Here is a 21,923-nt window from a genome sequence, read left to right on the forward strand (position 1 = left end):
TTTAAAAACCAACTATAATTAATTTATTTCTGCAGCTGCTACAGTGATGGAGGTGGTGGGACAGCATCGACTCTCATTGCCCCTCACCTGCCTCACTGATGCCAATCATATGACTCACACAAATGCTCAAGCAGTTGTGGTGGCGGCGGCTCTTCCACACCCTCACACTTTTCCACTTGACTGGCTCATGCAGCAGACATAAATAATCTTCAAAGGTACCCCAACAAGAGTGTATTGCACCAGATGTAACAAAAGTATGAATTGCTTATCTGACCTAGAAGTAAATGCAGACCACACAAAACAGCTCAGTTGGACCATTACATGCAGACACAATGGAACAGAAATACTGCCTTGTTGCTTTCATCTTGGACATGAACTAGGCCAAGGTCTAATATCACCTCTATTCAGTGTTCAATCAATCTCACTCTGACTTTTCTGCCAGCAGTGCTCTAATTGTCCTTCCAGTTTGATTGCCCCAAGTTCCCCTGTAAAGAAGGGAGGGTGCATGGCTCTGTCAGGGTGTGTGTGAGAGAGAAGGCGCTTCTCCTATGAGGGTGACTCACACAAAAGACATGTTCCAGGCCCACATCAGATATTTTAATTTAACTATTAGATATTACGACACATTCTGTGTACACCCGTCAATGCTTTTTACAGGATAAAAAAGTAAAAATAAACTCTTCCCACATTTAATAATACAGGGTATTCATCCATTTTATTTGTTTATTCGGAAAGTGTTCAGGACTCAAGAAATGCAAATTAGAATGTGAGGACAATGGGGTCCCCCCCCATGTACCCTAAACTTACTCAAAACATAAACAGGAATCAATATATTCTAGTGCTGGCCCATCATGGGAAAATGCTGACTGGTAATGAAAAGCAATACAGCAATATTAACTCAATTTTTGTTAACCATGGCACAAATGACTAGTAATCAAGTTTTAAAAAGTAGTCTTTCAGGCCTGAGAGACTACAGCTTTGGATGTTATGCTGAACTGGGGGAAGCAGGTGACACACTGACCTACGCTGGAAGAAAAAAGTATTATTTCTGCAATGAGATACACATCACATGGACAGAATTTTAGATGTGCAATTCCCTCGGGCACTTGCTTCCCTCCTCTTCAGTGTAGCACATTGAATCCACAGAACAATGAAGAGAATGGGCCTATACCTTCTTCCCCTTCTTATAAACAAATAAGCTGCTGAGGTTCTGGATATGTTCTGAAACTGCAGGGATGAAAGGAGGAGGGCTGCAGGGAGAAAGGAGAACTGGCAAAGATACCCCTTTCTCTTTTCTTTGAATGAGTGGGTTATGCAGTGGAAATCTGGATCCAATTTCATATCTGAAAACAGACTACAAACTTTGCTCAAATACATTAAAACATCATTGTGTAGTTTTTACAATTATGTCTCAGAAAATAATGTTAAAGAGTGCAATTATCAGATAGTTGGCCCCTTTTACAAATCTAGGCAAGGATTATAACAGGATACCATATACACTATAGTACTGTGAGTTAGCACAGTCCAGTCTTAAAGGGATACACACAGAAGCTCTACAGAGCACCCTTTTCAATACTAAATGGAACATTCAACATTACAACCAGTCACACACAGCTCTTATCACATCAGTTAGTGGAAAGGTCATAATCAGTACTGTAATTCTGTTGGTTTCAACCAGATTTTAAAAACTTTGCTGAAGCAGAGAGCCATTGGAGAGGACAGAGGAAAAGAGCTAATATGATTTGGTAGGTCTGATCCTTGAAAACCATGTAAATTCAGCCTCTGGTCTACTAGCAAAGCAAATGCAACAATAGTAGGGGCTGGGGACTGCTACTTCTAAAAAAGAACAGTAGCATTCATTCATAGTGCAGTAGTTCAAAGCTAAAAGTTCTAAAGAAGTTGCAGGAGAAACTCTAATGAAAACATTGAGGGTCCAGAGTTGGGAATCTTGACTCTACCTAGCATAGTGTACTGTCTCTACACCACGATACTTCTGACATGTCTTGCTACCTTTATGAGCAAAACTCAGACAAATTAATTACACGCTTCTTTTACAGCTTGCAGTTATTGAGATCAGATGTTCATACATTCAGATCTGAAATTGGGATTCATTCTTCAGTTGACCATTTGGAACTAGTAATGGATAAAGCAAAAAACAACAAGAACAAACCCTTCCATTATAGTCTAGTAGCAGCAATTGCATTTGCAGTTATTTGTTCCTGGACAGAACAGAGCAATATCATTAGCAAATATCTTTTCTTGCACTGAAACCCCTCATATATGCATGGAGATAAAGTACAGTCTTGTCTGCCTCCAAATTCCCCCCAAAGAAATATAAAAAACCTATTTTAATTTAGTGTATGTAGAAAATGTAGCTTTTGACATTATTTCATTTTTATGTGTAAGGCTTTGGTCAGAAAGTTTTGCAAGTTATTCCAATACAAAAACTATTAAGTCTATTTGCCAGAGGCAATAATGGCATGAATGTTCAAACCATGAAGGGCAAGACAGCCCTTCAACCTTCCCCCAAATCTCCAAGCTGTGTCACACTTTCAAAAACCGGAAGGGCTCTGCCCAAGGCCCAGCTCTCTGCTACAGGTCCCACAGACACTACCCCCACAAACATGTGGAAGAGACAGCAGCTGGAGCCTGTGGAAATGACAGCACATTTGATGTAGGAAGGAGACACAAAGGTCAATCCAACTCAGAGTCCATTCTATTCAAAAAGGCCAAAAAATAAACTCCAGAATCTGAAGAAACATAATACTGGTGTTCTGTTGCTGCTGAACACAATTCTGTTAAAGATGATTTTCCCAGTGTTGCACTACATAGCAATACACTACTATCCAGATTCGCAGCATTATTCAGGATGCAGGCTCCAAGAATGACACCTGAAAGGGAAACCTAAATACACAAGTATAAAATTTAAACAATCCACAAATTGTTTGCTGTTAAGACCCAAGTTGAGAGTATTGATCCATCACTTCTAACATAGTTATTAGAAACTGTCTGTACTACCACTTAATTTCATTTGTGAAATATTTAATTTTCAAACAGTCCAGTGTAAAGAATTATTGCTCCATGAAACTGAACTACTCTATCAATGGCTTCATAAGGGAGAACACGTGTCATTTTCACACCACATTCATAGAATCCATTTAAAAAGACAGAAATAGCATTCCAGCAAAATTCACTTTTGGAACCTTCTAGTGTTTACTTTGGAAGTTTTCTCAGTAGAATTAACCAAGTCATGATTTTTTTTGTCAACTGCCTGTTTTTAAAAGTTAAACTCCCAAAATTAGAACACCAACAGGGGCTATACTTAAAAAGTATATGTAAATACGATCAACATTTTTCTTCAGTTTACATAAGCTGGTCTGTTCACCTCACATAGAGTTGAGTCACAATACTTTTATTTGGCATTTGCCACATTTGAGAAAATTAAGCTGAAAACGCTGTATGGCCTGTATGTTACTATGAATCAGGCCCAGAGCTTTTGCTTGTCAACACCACCAGTTAAGAAAGGATGATACAAACGACAAAGTTTTGATTAACCAATTAAACCAAGCTCACAAACCTAATTTTGTCTGCTCAGATATTGTTTCAACTGCCACTTGCTTACCATACTACCATCCTCAATAAGAAAAACTTGTGTGTTGTTTATCATACATTAATTTAAGGGAATGGAGTGGTGTTAAGCATTCTTGTGAATTCTTGATCATTTCTACAATCACTATGTGGGACTTTTTAACCAAGAACCCTAACAGTGAAGTGCATCATTTAAACCAAATTTCTACAATACAACAGCCAGCAAGACACTTTAGATTCCTTAATTTCATTAACATTTGATCTCCATTTTATGTTAACAAAAATCAAGTAGCTTAGTAAGTAAACGATCACCAAAGACAGATGGCTATTTTATACGTTCAACACTGTGAAAAACATAACATCTTATACTGAAAAGAATGGCAATATTCAATTATTCAGTGTTCAAAGAACACATTTTCTTTGAAAATGATACACAGAAAATGCTGTAATAAAATCACACAAATATAAACAATTTTCTCACCCATATTAAGCTGGTTTGAATTTCAGGTAAACATTAAAACAGAACCAAACATTTCCTTTATCATTTAAAACTGAAGCCAAGGTGAATAGTTACCACATGAAAACGCTTCAGCCTTCCTGTAATTTGTAATCCAAAGAAAAAGAAATCATGCACTGTCCATGGATTTTAAATAACCAAAACCATTTTTCTGCTGGATTACACAAAGAATACAAAACATGAGGGGTCACCAGAACAAATTTGCAATGTGCTTTGTTTATTACAAGCATTGATTTCGCTGGTTGTGAAAAAGTCTCAGAAATTAAAGGTGGACACTGAGGCATGACAATACCTTGTGGTCCAGTAATCTCAAATACTGCTGAATGATGGTCTATGTAGTCCTCCAAAAGAACATTTCCTTTAGTGTACTGTCTTTCAAAGGTCAATTTTATATTTCTCCCTAATGACCATTTTGAGGCTCCAGAAGCATGATTTGTTCACTCTCCAGAATTTAATTCTGTGAAGTCTTGTCTAAAACAGGAAGTTTTTCCACCAGTCTCTGGTGATTTATATTTACACTGGCTATGAGCCCATCTTCAACGTCCTCTGAGCCAGTGTAACTGATTTCCTCCCCGGCCAAGGTAGTCATTTTACCTCCCAATGCTTTCAGCATTGCATTGCCAGCACATATGTCCCATTTTTTGATGTACGTTACATGAATATACACATCAGCTTTTTCCTGGTTTACATCAGGCACATCTAGGAGAGACAGAACTTTATAGCCTGTAGAAAAAAGCACAAAAAAACCCTTATTGTGTACTGTACAACCACAAGAGAATTGTTACCTTCTTCAATAAGTGTATACAACATACTATACATCATGCATCGGCCTCCAGAAAATTGCTAAGGATCACTTCAACTTTGGATTTCATCACAGAATTGCAAAATGTAATGAAAAGAAGTAGGAACTGTTCTGGCGCTTTACTTTAACTGTGTTTAGGAAACTAAGATGATGCAAGTGTGACCATCCTCTCCAAAGAGCATATTTGGGAAGAAATCACTCAATAAATATAATTAAGGAACATTCTGTTACCGTATCTTAGGGCTACTTTTATCTACATAACTAAGCATGATGTAGCCTTGCTACAATAATTCCCTGTACAGCATTCTTTGCCAGAATAAAAGTTCTCTGTCTGCAGATACAATAGTGACAGGGAGGGGGAGGCATGGTGTAGATTGGGAGAAAGCAGAACATTAGGCAGATGGCATTTGGAATTCTCCCAAATTTATTCATTTTCACCCACCCAACAAACTCAGAAAAGTCTCCAGTGTTCTCAGTTATTTCTGTTATTTCTGTATTTGATTTGTACCCCATGTAATGGACTTGCCCTACCCTGAAGGGCTGGTGTGAAGCAGGCCTGCTTAAAGAGGCCTGGGTGACAGTAAAAGTAAGGCAGCAGGCCCTAATTTAAATAAAAGCAAGGTGATTGGTCGATGGAAGGCACTGTTGCCCATGGCCAATGTAAGGGGGCGCTAAAACAGTGGCGTAGGAGCAGCAATGGCGTAGGAGGTTAAGAGCTTGTGTATCTAATCTGGAGGAACCGGGTTTGATTCCCAGCTCTACCACCTGAGCTGTGGAGGCTTATCTGGGGAATTCAGATTAGCCTGTACCCTCCCACACACGCCAGCTGGGTGACCTTGGGCTAGTCACAGCTTCTCGGAGCTCTCTCAGCCCCACTTACCTCACAGGGTGTTTGTTGTGAGGGGGGAAGGGCAAGGAGACTGTAAGCCCCTTTGAGTCTCCTGCAGGAGAGAAAGGGGGGATATAAATCCAAACTCCTCCTCTTCCTCTTCTTCTTCTTCTAGTGACTCTCCTCAAGTGAAGGAAGCTTGTGAGAGGAAGGAAGGCACTGGCTTTTTGGTGCAGAGCGAAGCACCAGCCAGAGGCTTGCCAGTAGACACTGACCAGGCCTAGGAGTCTGTCCAGCCCTGTACCATACCTGTCTGGGAAGCCCCCAAACCTCTAGGTAGAGAGCGTTTGGTGAGTGTGAGTGAGGGAGGCTGTGTAATGCCTGAAACTCACAGGGCCAGGACTGAGGGTGTGTGAAACAGTGGGTTGTGGAAGAAATAAGGTCAAGGGTGTATCTGTGAGGAAAAGTAAAGTATATTAAATCAAAGTCGCTTCTGAGAGACACCTGCGTGTGTCTGAGTGTGTGTTAAGTCTGAGAAACCTAAGTAATATCTGAAGCTCTGTAACTTTTAAGTGAAAAGAACCTCTCTGAAACCATCAAGCGTTAGTATCTCTCTGAGCCAGTTTAAGAAGCCTTTCTTTTGTTTTTAAAATAAATTTAATTTGTTGTGTTCAAGTTACCCTCATGCCAGCCTGCGTTTGTGTGTGAGAGGTTGAAAAGTGCCTGTCTGTGAGACTAGAATCCCAGCCAATTTTGAGTTCCTTCCATTTTTGTGCATGGGACTCTGAAGGACATTCCCCTCAGACCAAGAGCGAATGTGAGGTGGGATCCTTTATATATTTGGCAGCCAGCAGCAGTTTTGGGATTCCTAGTTCCTTCTCTTTTATGGTGGCAGCAGGGTAAAAAGAAGATCCCTGAACACTAGCCTGGGATATTTTGGGTGGCTAAAGGTGGTATAATATCTCTCCCTCACCCTTGAATATAAGTGACCCTGTTACATCCCACCCTTTCCTGACAAGGTTAAATAAGCCTTGTAACATATCAGAAATATGGCAAGAGTACATGTTATTACTCTGAAAAAAGGACTAAAACTTTTATTTATCAAGCTTCTTTTAATTGTTTTGTCATTTTATATAGCTGATATTTTTATTTTTGTGTGCTGGTTTAAGAATGGTACTTCTGAACAGCGGCATGTGTATGGGCAGACTTCTGAGGCAAATTTAAATTATCATTTTGCATGATACTCTGGTTCTATTAACTCAGAAGCAATAAAACTCAGTTATTTAAAGTTTACTCAAGGTGGTTATGCTTTCCTAACCACATGAACTGTACTTTGTTCAGTTTATTTACAATCAAATACTATTTGATATGTATCACTCAAACCATCTTTTTTCTATTTCCTTCTATTTTACTGCTGCTAAGCTGGTTATTACTTGTGAATTACTTTGTTGTGCAACACTTCTTGGTGCTTCATTTACAAAGCCATTAAATCTCTAACAATGCAATCCGCACAGAGCTATTCCTTTCTAAGCCCATTGACCAACAGTCTTGGAATGGTGTAACTCAGCCTAAGATGTTACAGTAAAGATCCCCTATTCAGTTGGTCTAAAATCTCTATCCACAACATTAGCACTGCCTTGACTATCTTTTGCCAAGCTTCAATACCTCTATACATAGCATTTTCTCTCCACAGAAATTAGTATACTTAGCAAGCCTGCTCCTTTCAATCAGTGCTCTAACTACTTTTAATATTTGCTAGGTGTAGCCAGTTTTGTTTTTTGCCCCCTTTACTTCAACTTTTGAAATGGTTACAAAAGCCCCCCCCCCAAAAAAAAATTAAAGATGACCAACCTGATCCACCTGCTGAAATTATCACAGATTTATTTCCAAATGTTTGCCAAGCTACTTGCTTAACTGTCCCTGCATGAGACCGGGAGACAATGATTGTTGGAGTTTGCTCGTTATAGGAAGAACGTGGTTTAACATTTGATCCGCCATCTACCATTGCCCAGGCTGTAAAACAAGTATACATTTTGTTAGTATGTTGGTGTTTGTGGACTACACTTGGTTGACAGTGGCTGCAGCTTCTGAATCTAAAGTGTAAATGATTTTATTAGGAAATTCTTCCTGAACTTCAAACATTTTTAAGAAGAACACTACCAGTGTGAGATACCTGTTCTTTCCCTCTTCTCGATGCACAGTTAAAGGCTGTATTACAGCTGTGTGTTATTAAAATAATTTTAATTTTTAAAATATGTTACTATCAAAAGAAAACAAAGATTCAACTTCAAGAGCACCATCCTACAGTAAAGACTTAAAAGTCTGATCCTGCTTTAGCACATTTCTGTTTCACCAACAGCCCAATACAGATTGGGGGAGAGGGGACTCCACAGTGGCTAGGGAAAGCATGGGGGACCCAGCACTGCGCCGCACTCCAATGGAGCTCCGGGAGCTGTCCAGAAAAAAAACCCTTGAAAAAGTGACTTACACCATGTATTTTTGTGGCATAAGTTATAGCCCTGTGTTGGGGACATTCCCAGGTCAAAAGCCCAGTGGAAACCAACTGTTGTCAGTTCAGGAATGTCCTTAGGCTGCTCCTGGCCATGCCAGCATTCTTGGGGGTGGAAGCCTCTTCTAGGTTGCCCTGTTTGCCTGCCCACCGGCCTGTTTGTCCTCCATGCTGTTGTAGGTGCCAGTTACACTGGTGGGGTGGGCAAATGCATCAGTGTAGGACCGTGCCACTACCGCAGTCCATTCCACTCCCCCTCCATCTGGATTGGGCTGAAAGTATCTAGTGGCTGTTTGGCCAACAATCCTCATAACCTGGGATACTGAGAAAGCACAATATACCTCATGAAACCCCAAGCAACAGTGCAAATGTTGCTTTACACTTTCCATAGGTTTTCAGAGGAAAGAAGACTAACAACAATAATTGGGAGATTGGGGGGCAAGGACAGGAACAAATGCAAACATACTTATCATAATATGGTATCTGCTTTCACCTGTAATTATTGTGAACCGGTATGCACATGAGTCATTTTACTAGTCAGCATTGGTCAGAAACAAGAAGACATTATTCACACAGCTTGCTGGAAAGCGTGAGACCTGGTTAGTATGCTTAAGTGAAAGCAGGTTCAATGACTATGGAATACACACCAACATGTAGGTAAACTTCCTACCGTGTAACTGGGCTTAGTTAATGTTTTGAATTGCTATGTTTCTCTCCATTCAATTAGATAGAATTACAGCAACTGTGTATGGCATTAAATTCCAGGTATCCACATGCAAAAACAAAATATGTGTAATTCTTTTTTTAAAAAAAAACTAACAAAATGATAACACAGAATGTGAACTTTCTATTTCCCCAAAAATCTACATCAGGTTTATTTTTTAAAGAACAGCATGAAGCAGAGAAGGAAGGGGGGAAAAGATTTTTAGCCATGATCTTGATGCCTATTTTCTCAGGCTTTTTGGAGAAACCAAAGCAGCCTTATCCATCCGAAGTCCTAACACAGCTTTGAGAGTTGAAAAAAGCCACATACCTGTGTATGCAAAGAAAGGCTTGTGTATCACTCCTATAACTGGTTTACCATTTACAGCTACGCACACCATTGTAGTAACATACTGCAGAAGATTCTCTAAAAGAAGAGAAAAAGACTTTAATATTGCAGATACATGTAGGACAAAACACAATCCCAAACTGTCACATTTTATTTACTGCTAAGCAGAGATGCATAAGAGCTATTCAGTGTTGTTTGTACTTTCTGTGGAATGTTATTGTTTTTGCTCATAAAACATTGGGAGTCACTTCATAGTAGAATCAGCTTTGCATCTATCATCCAAGAACACAAAAGCAGACAGTGACAAGACTTAACATCATATCCTAGTATCTTTTTCTTTTTTAAAAAATTATAACATCCAGCCTAAAAAAGAGTTCTGGAGAACTCAAAAGTTTGCACCCTTTGTGCGCAATATGGTTAATTGTAATAAAAATGGTGTTCTCTTATGCACACACATCCCATCCTAGTTTCAAGGAGCTCCATTTTATCCTCACAACCCTGTGAAGCAGCCCTGAGAAAAATGACTTAATCTTCTGTTCAAAACTGAAATCTACACAGCGTTTGTTTACTCTAAGTTCCTGGTGAAATAAAGCAGCAATATATTCATTATTAAAAGAACCAGTCACATAGTATACAATCAGCTTTGTAGTTAGTAGCTTGCATAGTATCTTTAGACATTAAATAAAACTGGAAAAGGGAGCTACAAGTAACGGAAAAAAATAGGACTAATATTCTTGCCTAAGAATAATGTAAACAAATTCACGGTTTAAGAAAATGAGAAAGTCTGACAGTACAAAAAACAGTCATTCGATCTTCTATATCAGGGGTTGGCAACACACGGCTCACGAGCCACAAGTGGGGAAGGAAGCTGTGAAAGAGACAGAGAAAGCTGCTGAAAGGGGCAGAGGGAAGGCAGAGGGGAAGACAGAGGAGAGCCGTGCAGGGAAGGGAGCTGAGAAAGCAGCTGAAGGGTGGAAGGCAGAGGCAGAGCAAAAGACAGAAGGCAGAGACAGAGCAAAAAAGCGAAGCAGGGAAGGAAGCGGAGAAAGTGGCTGAGAGGGGAAGGAAGCTGTGAAAGAAGTAGAGAAAGCTGCTGAAAGGGGCAGAGGGAAGCCAGAGGGGAAGCCAGAGGAGAGCAGTGCAGGGAAGGGAGCTGAGAAAGCAGCTGAGGGGTGGAAGGCAGAGCAAAAGACAGAAGGCAGAGACAGAGCAAAAGAGCCAAGCAGGGAAGGAAGCGGAGAAAGTGGCTGAGAGGGGGAAGGCAGAGCAGAAGACAGGAGAGAGCTGAAGGCTGATAGTGGGAAGAAGTCACCAGCACCTGTGGCTGAAGTCGCATATTTATTTCATGTTTCATATTTATAAAATACATTTATTTTGCTCGCACTCAGTGCACAAAAACCATGGGGAGGATGGATTTCATAAGCAACACAGTATAATTGGTTTAAAAAACCAATATATGCAGTGTTATCTTCATTTTAAATGTCAAAAAGTATTTGTGGCTCCGTGTGTTTTCTTTTCCTTGGAAAATGGGTCCAAATGGCTCTTTGGGTGTTGAAGGTTGCTGACCCATGTTCTATACTATATACAAAATAAGGCTCAGTTTTTAGATTCAATTTATCTAGGGTATTTTTATGCTACTTCTTCACAGTATTGTTTGAAGTGGCTTATAATAACTAAAACGTAACAGCGTAAAAAGCCATCAAAGTCTTATATCAGCCTTGGAAGGGAGCAGTTTGTCCCCTTACAAGGAGAAAAGTACACGGAAAAGAAGCAGGTCGATATGGAGAAAATGACCACCTGTGTATTCTTGAGTGGCATCCAGAGGATCAATCCATACAGTAACACTGTCTGCTTGGACCAGCATGGGCTGAATTTTTCTCTTGATGTCCTCAGGAATGCTGTGATCCCAAAAAATTTTCTCCTGCTCATCTGCATCTACATGTTCTTCTGTGTTTATCTAATGGAAGAAAGGGAGAGGTTCTAATTAGGCAAACAAGCTATGGATAAAACTGACATAATACTTCCATTTCTCCACAGGAACTTCTGCTTCCAACCTAGCACATGTAAAACTTTTAAAGAGTCACGATATAATGAAGTTGTATCAACCTTGTGTAACACCAAATTCATTTTCCCTCTTGTAAAATAAGGAACATTTTATGACATGTCATATTCAGCAGCAGATGCTTGATCTATGTTTTCTACCAACAAAAAGCACAAAAAGCACAAAGGATTTTCTTTTCCTGAGCCCTACCCCCATCCCACTCATTCTAGATATAGTAACAGAAGCAGCACCGGACCTCTTGTTGTGATCTGCCATCTTGGCCACTTGCAGCCGGCCAAGACTGACAGCAGTATCAGTTGACAGTGAAGACGAGGCGAGCCCCCACGGCTCTACCAATAGAAGACTGGCATTCCATGCCTGCACTGCCTACAGACCTGGAAGTGTCAAACTGCACAGATGACACAACCTGGGACAGTCTCCCTTGACCAGTGAGGATCCTGTACCAGTTCAGAGAGTTCTACATGCACTAGGGACATGCAGCCTGTTTGCCTCCCCTCCTCCACTAGAACAACAGCGCTAGCAACTACGCACTGAGCTCACAGTGTGCAGGAGGTCTGCTGCTCAGCAGCTGTAAGTCAGCCACAGGATCTCTCTCAACTACGCAGCAGACTGCACCCACGTACCTCAGCAGAGTATAAAGGAACAAGGGCTAGCAGCTGATTCTTTGCAGAAGTGAGGTGTGTTGCTGGTATTGCTGTTGCATTGCTCTGGACCTGTCCCTGCACTTGAGCCTCTGCTTGGTTATGTTGCCTTAGTCTTTGACTCTTGCACTACTTCTTAGACTACTCTTTTAGACTCTGTTGGACTCTTCACGCTTGACTTCAGACCAGTTGACCTGTGTTTATGTTTCCCAGCTTGGAACTGCCAGTTGCTCTGGTTAGTCACCAGCCAGATGATGATACTATCCTTCTGTCATATGTCATACCTGTCTGACTTCCAGTAATGCTTTATAATAATAGAAAGGACCTTGTGAATAATTTTAAGCGCCCACAAGTCCCCTCATTCCTTCTACCCCCTTGCAAAATCTCAAACTACTGTGGGAAATAGCATTGTAGGGCAGCAAACATCAATCCAGAACCCTTTCAAGTAAGTGCTCTCCAATTACCTCCATGAAAAGTTTTGTTTGTTTACCACCGAATTTATGAAATTGGTAAGAATACAGGGTAGGATATAAAACAGAGATGTGATGGCTAGGAGGTGGGGGCAGCTTGTCTCCATCCTTGAAAGAATAGGGTAATTTGGAGAAGCACTGGAAAAAAACCCTTTTATGAACTATTTTCGCTTTTAGAATGAGTGAAACATTTAAAGATATATTTCTCACACTCAAGATGCATAGCACAGAATCTGGAGGAAACCTGAAATAAGTTCCTATGAGATTTTTCACACACTCCTACCTTTAGGAATGAGTGAAATAAACAATTAGCTTTTACTTAAATTGTGTAATAAGAAAACTATATGTAAAATAGTCTACAACATAATTTCTATTAATGTATATTGTAGACATATACCTTATTTTCAAGAATCCTTTTCTGCTTAAATGGAAATAATGTTAGCAACAGTTAATATATTGTGTGTTTTATGATACATTATTTAAGAGATTAGTGTTTTCTATGTTATAAAGTTTAATTGAACAGCCAAACATGCCAACAGTCCTACCTGTTGTAACTAAATGAGAGTCTTTCACACCTCCCTCTCTGGTTTACTACATAATTGGTTTTCAACATTTCTTATCGGATTAAGAAATCCAAAGTATGGAGTAAGCTTTCAGTCAAGGCTGACTTCCTTTTATTTGAGGACAGAAGATGAACACAGAACTCACTACTTACATGTGTCACAATCTCATTTTCCATTTTTTATGTTAAAAGAATAGATAAAACATACAGAAGCAGTATTGTCCAAGTACTGTGTTACGGTATTTCAGGAAAAACAGAAATAATACAGGAATGGCTTACATTTGACTCACATGGATGTTTGCACTATATTGTTGTTATACACAGTTGATAGGAGGGGGCATGAGGGATACTGTCAAATATACAGCTACTTTAGCTGTAGGGCAGTTAAAGGTTAGCAAACTGGTCTTTTAAATAACTGGAAGAGCATATCTTGCTGTTTTATGAAAGATTCCTCCACAACATTCTAGCTATGCTAAAAGTGTTACCCCTTTACACTTTTTGCACATGCCATCCTATTGTTAGCAACAAAGGGCAAGGAATAAACTTAGTCAATCTTATTTCAATAGGATTGCCACATACACTGTTTTTTGTAATGATCACATAAATACAATCTCACTACTGAATTTAATTTAAAAGTTGCAGCAGCTGGATTTTCTTGTTAGGTTCTATAATGCTAGTAAAAACACACTGGAATAATTATAAACATAAAGTGTCAAACATAAAGACGCTTCATGATCCTCTGAAGATGCCAGCTACAGATGCAGGCGAAACGTCAGGAGAAAATGCTACTAGAACACGGCCATACAGTCTGGAAACCACACAACACCCCATAAAGGATCAAAGTTTTAAGTTTAGAATATTTTTAGAAGTTCACTACTGACAATACAATGCAGCAACTACCTGATAGGCCTCTGAAACATAGAAGAGGGTTAGAAACTTGGGTTGATTCTGCACAGAAAATGTATAATGGAAAGAAGCCCACTTTCTTTTTTCCCATCTATATTTCACGCCTTCAAATAGAAACACTTCTCTTTTTTAAAAAAATTCCTGCAACACATGCATGGCTGCACAGGCATAGAAAAATGAATTTCCACAGCCATGCTGATCACCATGCACTTACACAGCTGCACATGTGCATCATGCAAAAAAATGTTAATGAAAAAAGAGCCTCGCTGCAACAGCATGACAATGACAGACAGTTTCTCCCTGACTGTGGATGGTGTGGTGAAAGGGAGGAAACAATTCGTGCAGGAACAGCTCCAACCCAGGGTTTTGCAAAATGATCCCTGGTTTAGTGATTTTTTAAAATCCTGGCTTGAGGGAAAGAAAATGGGGCATGCTCGTTTTGGAATGGGACCTGTGCGAAGTCCCCTACCCCCCCAACCCCGTTTGTATTGCATCCTACACCCATGATATTTGCCCCATGCGGAATCCATCTTAGACTGGTTGAAAGGAAACAGACAGGTATTTAAGTGTCCTGCTCAACATGGGAAGAGAAAGCTCAGCCCTAGGACCTTTGATGCTAGAATTCAAATGTATTCTGAAGATGTCTGAAAGGCATATTTCCATTCTTGCATTAAATCTGTAGGAGAAGGGCAGAAAAAAAGAGGGATTACAGAATATTACATCCAGAATTCTCCATAAACCCCAGATTAGAAGCCATATACTGCTGTGCTCCTCCAAGTACTGACAGAAAGCCTCCCTGTAAGCTTTCTTGCTACACTGAAGATCTGAACCCTAGTCCAAGACGAACAGGCCACCCCACTACAGCTATGGCTGCTATCATCACAGCCTCCAAGAAACGCACCTGCACGCCAGGGAAAGCTGTTTTCAGCAAGTAGTACATCTTGCGGTTGGAATGCAGGTCTCCGAAAGTCAGCATCTCGTCGGCCCCTTCGCGAGTCTTGCCTTTGGCTTTCTCGTGCAGGTTGTTGGCTTCTCGCACCAGCTTCACTTCCTCGCCGCCTTTGACGGCCGCCACCACCGAGGCGGCCAGCAGCTCCCGCAGATCCACATGGCCCGCCTCGACTGCGGGTCCACCCGGCATGAAGAAGGCGAAGCGGCCGGCGAGGAAGCCCGAGTAAAGGTGGTAGAGCACACCGAAGCCCAGCAAGCAGAACACGGCCACCCCCAGCGGAGAGAGCCGGATCCCCATCGGCGCCATAGCCGGGCAGGAGAAAGGCCGCGGGGCAGGGAAGCAAACGGGAAGGGCGCGTCACCGGCCACCCATCTCACCTCGCGGGTCTCTCAACCCCTCTGTCCGCAGGGGATCCCCGCGTCCTACGCAAGCCCCCTCCCTCTCATTCAGAACACGTTTAACTTCCGGGTTAGACTGCAGGAAGGCGGACTCGGAGCCGGGCACGATTGGGCACGTGCGGAGGATTCTTGGCGTTCCGCGAGTATCTCGGGCATGCCCAGTGCCGACAATGGCAGCGGCTCGATAGTGAATTTTGAGCATGCTCAAAGCTTCCCTGTGTTGCTGATGTGGAAGGGGTAGCGTTTGTTCAGGGGCGGAGTGGGAGGTTGAAACGGCCCTAGGAAAGGGCCCCACCCCTTACCAACACGACGCACCCTCACCTGACGCATGATGAACTGCGTCACTTTACGCCCGGGTAGCAGAGGCGTATGGGGGCCATAGGATGCCCGGAGACAAAAACCCTCGGGGCGCCCGCCTCCCCCCATGCAGCACAGCGTGGCCGTGGAGTGGTGCCCCGCAAGCCGCTGAGCCCCGCCCCCACCCCTTCACTCTCCCATTTACCTGAGCCGGCGGGGGATTCTCTCCGCCAGAGTCCTGCGCGGGGACGAGAAGCCGTCTGCGTTGCAGCCAGCCCCTCTTCTCTGCCCAGCAGCACCGGACCGGCAGCACGAGACAGGCAGGAAGGGAAGCCGGCTGGCTTTCCCCCGTCCCTTGCACCCGCGGCTCGAGTTCTCCCAACGCCAGTGCAGGGACGGCAGCAGAAGCCAACAGGCTCCCCATCCCTGGACCGGCGGCGCAAGAGGGACGGGAAGGGAAGCCGGCTGGCTTCCACCCTTCCCCTCTCTTGTACCCGCGGCGGGAGTTCTCATACTGGAGGTGCAGGGACAGCAAGAGAAGCCGGCAGGCTCTCCTTCCCTGCACTGGTAACTCAAGAGGGGCGGGAAGGGAAGCCGGCTAGCAGCTGGACAGGTGCCTTCTCCACTTCCCTTCCCTCTGAGCGAGCATCTCGCTCAGAGAAGAAGGGAAGCGGGTGGAGGGGCGGATATGGTGCAGTTTCTGCTGCACTGTACTTGCAGAGTTGTAACTGAAACAAGTCTTACGAAAACTTAGTATTTACTGCTGTCGCCTCCAAAATGACCCAACACGGGACCAACCATAGAACGTCACACAGTTGGGCGAAGTTGGATATGCACACCAGCTTTAACTGTTATGCTTTCCTGTTGTGTCTCCGGTTTAGTGTAGAAGCGCCAAATCCAAAGAGTTATCAGCATCAGTTCCACCTCCCAAGCCACCAGAGGTGCAAACTTGGTTCAGATGCTAAGACTTGATCCAATGCACCCAGAGACACAGGTGCATATTGTCTGTGCCACTGCCTTGGACTTGGAGTGATAGTATACTCTATCACCATCAACACTGCCTTCCAAGTCAGCAGCACATATGACAGGGTTGCTACATATCTCCTAGAGCCAAACTTTCTGGATCCAAGGCTGCCCAGACAACAGGTAGAGCCTTGTTCTTCCCATACCTAAATAAGCATTGCTGCATACCAGGTGGCAATGTGAGTGATGGGCATCTTCCAAAGTCACACCATCTTCAGTGCAAGGGGGGGGGGGAGGGCCACCACTCCTTTGAGATTTGCACTCACCTATCCAAGTATGGAAGGGCAGGGTAGGTACTAGATGATAGCTGTTGGAACAGCACAATGTGTTGAGATGGACAGACTGGAGAAGGGAGAATCATGTGCTGCTCTTGAGTCCCTTGGAGAAAGAATGCAATACAAATATGTATTACTATATTTATTTATTTACAATATTAATACCTCTCTTCAGGGTCACCATGGCAGCAAATGGATTAAAAGCATACTGACTAAAAACATCTAAAAGCCATTAAAAGCAAACAAGCACATTGTTCAAACAATTACAATAAAAGCTAAAATATAACATCACTTACCTCATTTAGGGGAAGAAGAAGAGATCACTGATGGAACACTCTGGGAAATAGCAACAGGGTGCTCTAATGGACCCACTGCCTAACCAGCAGTCATCCTTCTCACACCCAATGCAACATACACAACTATGTCAGTAGGCTGGAAGTTAAGCTGCAAATCTCTTCCCTTTTTTATTTTCAACATTCCACTGTACAGTCCAAAAGTGATTGGCTGAGGCTCCTGGAGGGTAGAACTTGAAATGTTCCATTACAGTCATCTGGATTGTTTGATTTTGTAGTCCATATGTGTCCGTCAAAATTATTAGATTGTACTTTTTATGCTTGATAGGCTTTTTTGTGTTTTTTTGTGCTTGATAGGCTTTTTATCCAGCTGCATCAGTGCTATTTTGATTGTTCTCTGTGCTGGGGGTCCTTGGCACTTAGATAGAGAGAAACGTCCTTATTCTATTTTGATTCTTATAAGAATTTTGGAATGGTAAAATTGACAAGTGCTCTTTCCATTTCTTTCCTTGCTGACCCCTTCTTGTGGTCCTCCAGTGTGTTCCTTGGTGCTCTTCTCATTCTAAAACTATAAACCTAACCAGCCTTTGGATACACATGGAAATTATAATTAGATTTAAAAAAATCTTGTGGAAAATCAATGACATTGTGGCTGCAGCCACACACCGTTGAATACTGCACTATAATTGGACAGTGGCAATCATATGTGTGGACAAGCCAATCCCATTGCTAATTACTGCTATAGTGTTATGACACCATAATTTTCTTTGGTGTGTATGAGTAGCTTCTGAGCCCTCTAGTGGCAGTTGTCCCAGTTGTCTCTAATTATTAAATGGCTGACTGTTAGCTTTCTTTCATCTCATGTCTCAAAAATGTAAATAAATTACACCTTTGGCTGAAGTGATGTTCCTTACTAAATTTTGTAAGCTGTATTATATAGGCTGTATAAGCCTATTTTTCTAGGCTATAATGTGTTTGGCTTAAACAGAGGGTCAAATATATTTAAAGATGTTGTTTCTAGGCTTGGTTTTCCTTCATGGAGCTTAACGTACTTTGAAAATGTTTTCACTAGGACAGCAGGTTTTGGAATTCAGCATCAAATCTCAGAAGGAAATTGTTGATCCTGGCTTTGAACAGATACCGGGTTTCCATGAGGTGTCCCATCAGGTGTTGACCAGATTCAGACCTGCTTAGTTATTAGCAAAATTATTGTTCTGTGTGGTTTCAGGTTATGCCCCTTGCAGGGGTGAGCCCGCGAACCCAGCAGAACCATAGAAGGAGCGCCTGGCATGCCGGTGCCGGCTACGGCCTTCTGGGCGCACTCGCTCCCCCAACCCCCGTTCCCCCATGAGTCACAGGTCATGAGATGCCTGACTCACGGTCACCAGATGTCCCAGACAAAGGGACAAAGGGGCTCCTGCCCCCAGGTGTGGATTAGATCCAGACGCTGATGCTTCACCTCCCGCACGTAGCAGCCTCTAAGGAGATCATGCATCACATGAGTGGTCTCCCCGCTCTCCCACTCCCTTCCCACTGCCTCCCCAGTCCGCCCACATTGCCCCCCCTCTTGTAAACTCCTAATGCGAGGCCAGAGGCCTAGCACCACGGCGGCAGAGTTGCCGGGTGGATCCCTTGGAATCCCCACAAGCTTCCTGCCGCTGGCGCTCTCCACCAGATGGAATCTCCGCGTCCTGCGTCTCTTCCTTGGGATTTTCGTGGGCAGAGACTACAAGCTGGTGCCGAAACCCGGGGAGATCCTCGAACCTCATTGCGTGCCTTACCCGGGTCAGCCTGGGAAGAGGGCTTCTCGAGTACCCGATCGGGTCTGCTGGATCGAGCGCATCCAGGGACTCCACCCCCTCGGTACCGTACCATCCGCTGGATCGGCGCATTCCAGGGGATTGGCGTTCTAGGACACTTACTCTCGTCCTGGATCCGAACCACCTCCGTAAGCATGGGCGCTTGTAAAAAAGCACGGCTTTTGACAAGCACGTTAGCTTGTAGCTGGAAAGCTGCCAAGCGTAAGCGGCAGGGTCTCCCGTCAGAAGAGAGGGGAGCTGGTTGAGGAGAAGTTGATAGGCAATGTCCATGGTACTGCCAGAAAGGGGGACATTCAATCTTAAGGACTGGGGAAAACATCGGGCGCACTCTGCACAGAGAGCCTCGCGACGCCCGATGTGCGCTGCTACTGACGATGGAGACAGTGTTATGCGTAATAAGCCCACATCAGCCTGCAGGTCCATGGTGGCCTCTTTGCCATGTGAGATCTCCCTCCTCCTTTGATCTTTCACCTACAATTTCCAAGCCGAATTTTCTCTATCCCACTAAGCAGGGCCTTGTCCTCCTCCCGCTTCACTTGCTTCTTTGCCTCCTATTCAAACTCTCCCGCTTCGCCCACTCTTGGCGGCCCTGCGCCTCCTTCTGCTCCAGCCCTTCTGCTCCGCTTCCCCTCCCGTTTCTGAAGCCACGCACCTACTCCGTCAATGCCATCGTGGGGAATAGGCGCGAAGGTTTCCAAAACTCTAGCAGAGGCGTATTACTCCACGATCTGCAGAGAAAGGGAAGCCCCTGGCCCGGAAGATCGATGCCGCACCTCCCTCGGCTGGTCTGCTCCAGCCCCACTACACTGGACTCACGCGTGGGGAGGACGGCGTCATCCAGCGAAGTGCAGTCGAGTAATCGCCCCATAGGCTATAGACGTTCTCACTGAGCTCCATTTTCTGAAGGCAAATGGCACGCAGGACGTGGGGATCGCAGCCCCTATGTGATAACGGCATGTTGGGAAGCAGCTCATGCGGAATCGCGTGATAGTTCCGGAGGACTGGAGAACCTGCAGCTTTTCACATGCTCTTGAACCCTGTGCAATATGTTGTTTGGGAAAGCCCGAATACCGCCAACAATGCACAAAGCAGAGGGGCAGCCTCTGGCGGTCTTGCCCTATACTGCCAGCGCAGCTCTATGGCTCGCGAAGGCTCTCGCCCTTCTAACGCAGCATGATGCCAAAATGCGTCCTGCGGAGGCCACCCTTAAGGTTGCCTCTGACTGCGCCCTACAAAGGCGTTTGTGAGAGTGCCAGCTGCGGACAGCCAGCCCAAAGAAGTTTCTCCAACGTCCGGCAGGAAGCCTCTCTCCAGGAGCCTTACGCTAGAATTCCTGAACAGGCTCCAGTGAGGCCCTCGCGACGACAGGTCGAAGGGAATGGCGGTAGCCCAACCACGCAGGCTCCTCCTGCGCCTTGCCAAAGAGAACGCCTCCTCCGAGTGCCGCAGGGCGATGCCATGGGCTTAGGGAAGAACCCCGAGCTGGCCGACATGCTTAAGGCTTGCCAGGATATCTGATCTTCCGCCCATCAGGCCAGCCTCCTAGCCGCAGCACTCTCCACCGCCCGGAGACAGCCCCAAGACGAGTGCTTCAACTGCGGCAAGCGGGGACACTTCCGGAGAGATTGTAGGCTGCCCGGTGGGGGGGCCTATGACCCTGACGGGGGAGGGTTCTCCCCCAGGGGACAAGGGTCCCTGGGGAAAAGATCAGCTGCCCCCCCTCCAACCAGGGCCAGGGGGAGAGTGCTAAGACGACCCCAAGAACCGAGACCCACGCCCCTCTGTGAGGCTCTCGTTGCCCCAGCCCAGTATGACGATTCCACTCTCCCGGAAAAGGTCAGGTTAGCCTCACCCGAGGCCTCCACCATTGAGCGAGGATTGTCTGTCGTTCCAGGGGACACTGACTCCACGGCCCAGGGTATCACTCGCAGCCGGGTGGGAATAAGGAAGGGGCCTCGTGGGCAAGACTACACCCCTGAAAACATTTTAACTGTTGCACATTTTCTTTTTCGTTCCTTCGTCTTCCCTATACAGAGCTATCTTTGATATAGCAGTGTCAAAAATAGTCATCATTTACATAAACTTTATTTATAGTTTGTTATGCTATGACCTGATCGAAACACTCATTCATAGTCCCATTTTCAAAGAGTTAATTTACGGTTGCATAATTTGCAACTCATGGTCATTAAACTTGGTGAAATTTGTTTAAACCATGGACCATTGATTTCCTTCTGTGCTTTAGTGCTCAATTTCAAAACTTGCTGTCCTACTGAATACATTTTTAGTCAGAGTTTGTCTACTTGTGCATTACTACAGTGTCACGTTGACAATATACCAGTGTTATAATTAAATACAAATTTTAAATGTTTTAACAAGTCCAGAGAGTAGGTGTCTACATTCATTAAGCAAGTAAAGCATAATTGATGATACGGCTTCGTTTGATCATAACCACAAACAGATCCTATTGGAATCAAGGAATCAAATTAGTAACATGTGATTGAACACATACCTGTGTATTCAGCTGTCTTTAGTCATGAGTAACGTTAGTTTAATTGAGCCCAACAGATTGTGAAATACATATAGAATGAAGCATATGTTTTGCCAAATTAGAGACAGATACTTTTGTAACCCCAAGTTTTACATCATGTGAGCAGACTCGTATACTAATTTAGTTAATCTTTTTGAGAGCATAAGGGCGTGCTAATGCCTGGAAATCCTATTCAAATGATGATTTGGCTCTTTAAAAAGTAAAGTGGAAGCAGTATGTGCAACAAAGAAAAGCAAGAGTTTTGCCTTTGTAGTAAACGTCAGTCATTGCTTTAATGAAAATGTAACCCCTGAAATGTAACTGCAGAATTCAGTGGATATTTCCCCAGCAACCTGCAGAGATTAAAAAATCTAGTTTGTGCTGTAATTATTTGACAATTT

At 43.7% G+C, this 21,923-nt stretch overlaps 1 protein-coding gene across 1 annotated transcript; it reads right to left on the minus strand.

Moving 5' to 3' along the window:
* Positions 1-688: 688 nt before the first annotated feature.
* On the minus strand, positions 689-15,603 carry BPNT2 (3'(2'), 5'-bisphosphate nucleotidase 2). The gene is made up of 5 exons (XM_048507872.1): positions 14,839-15,603; positions 11,094-11,253; positions 9,279-9,374; positions 7,588-7,749; positions 689-4,828 (listed from the first exon to the last, which is right to left on the minus strand). Exons 1-5 carry the CDS (start codon positions 15,193-15,195, stop codon positions 4,557-4,559), a joined length of 1,047 nt encoding a protein of 348 aa, XP_048363829.1. The 5' UTR covers positions 15,196-15,603; the 3' UTR covers positions 689-4,556.
* Positions 15,604-21,923: the final 6,320 nt, after the last annotated feature.

Source organism: Sphaerodactylus townsendi, linkage group LG09 (genome assembly GCF_021028975.2).
Source record: "Sphaerodactylus townsendi isolate TG3544 linkage group LG09, MPM_Stown_v2.3, whole genome shotgun sequence".
NCBI classification, from domain to species: domain Eukaryota; kingdom Metazoa; phylum Chordata; class Lepidosauria; order Squamata; family Sphaerodactylidae; genus Sphaerodactylus; species Sphaerodactylus townsendi.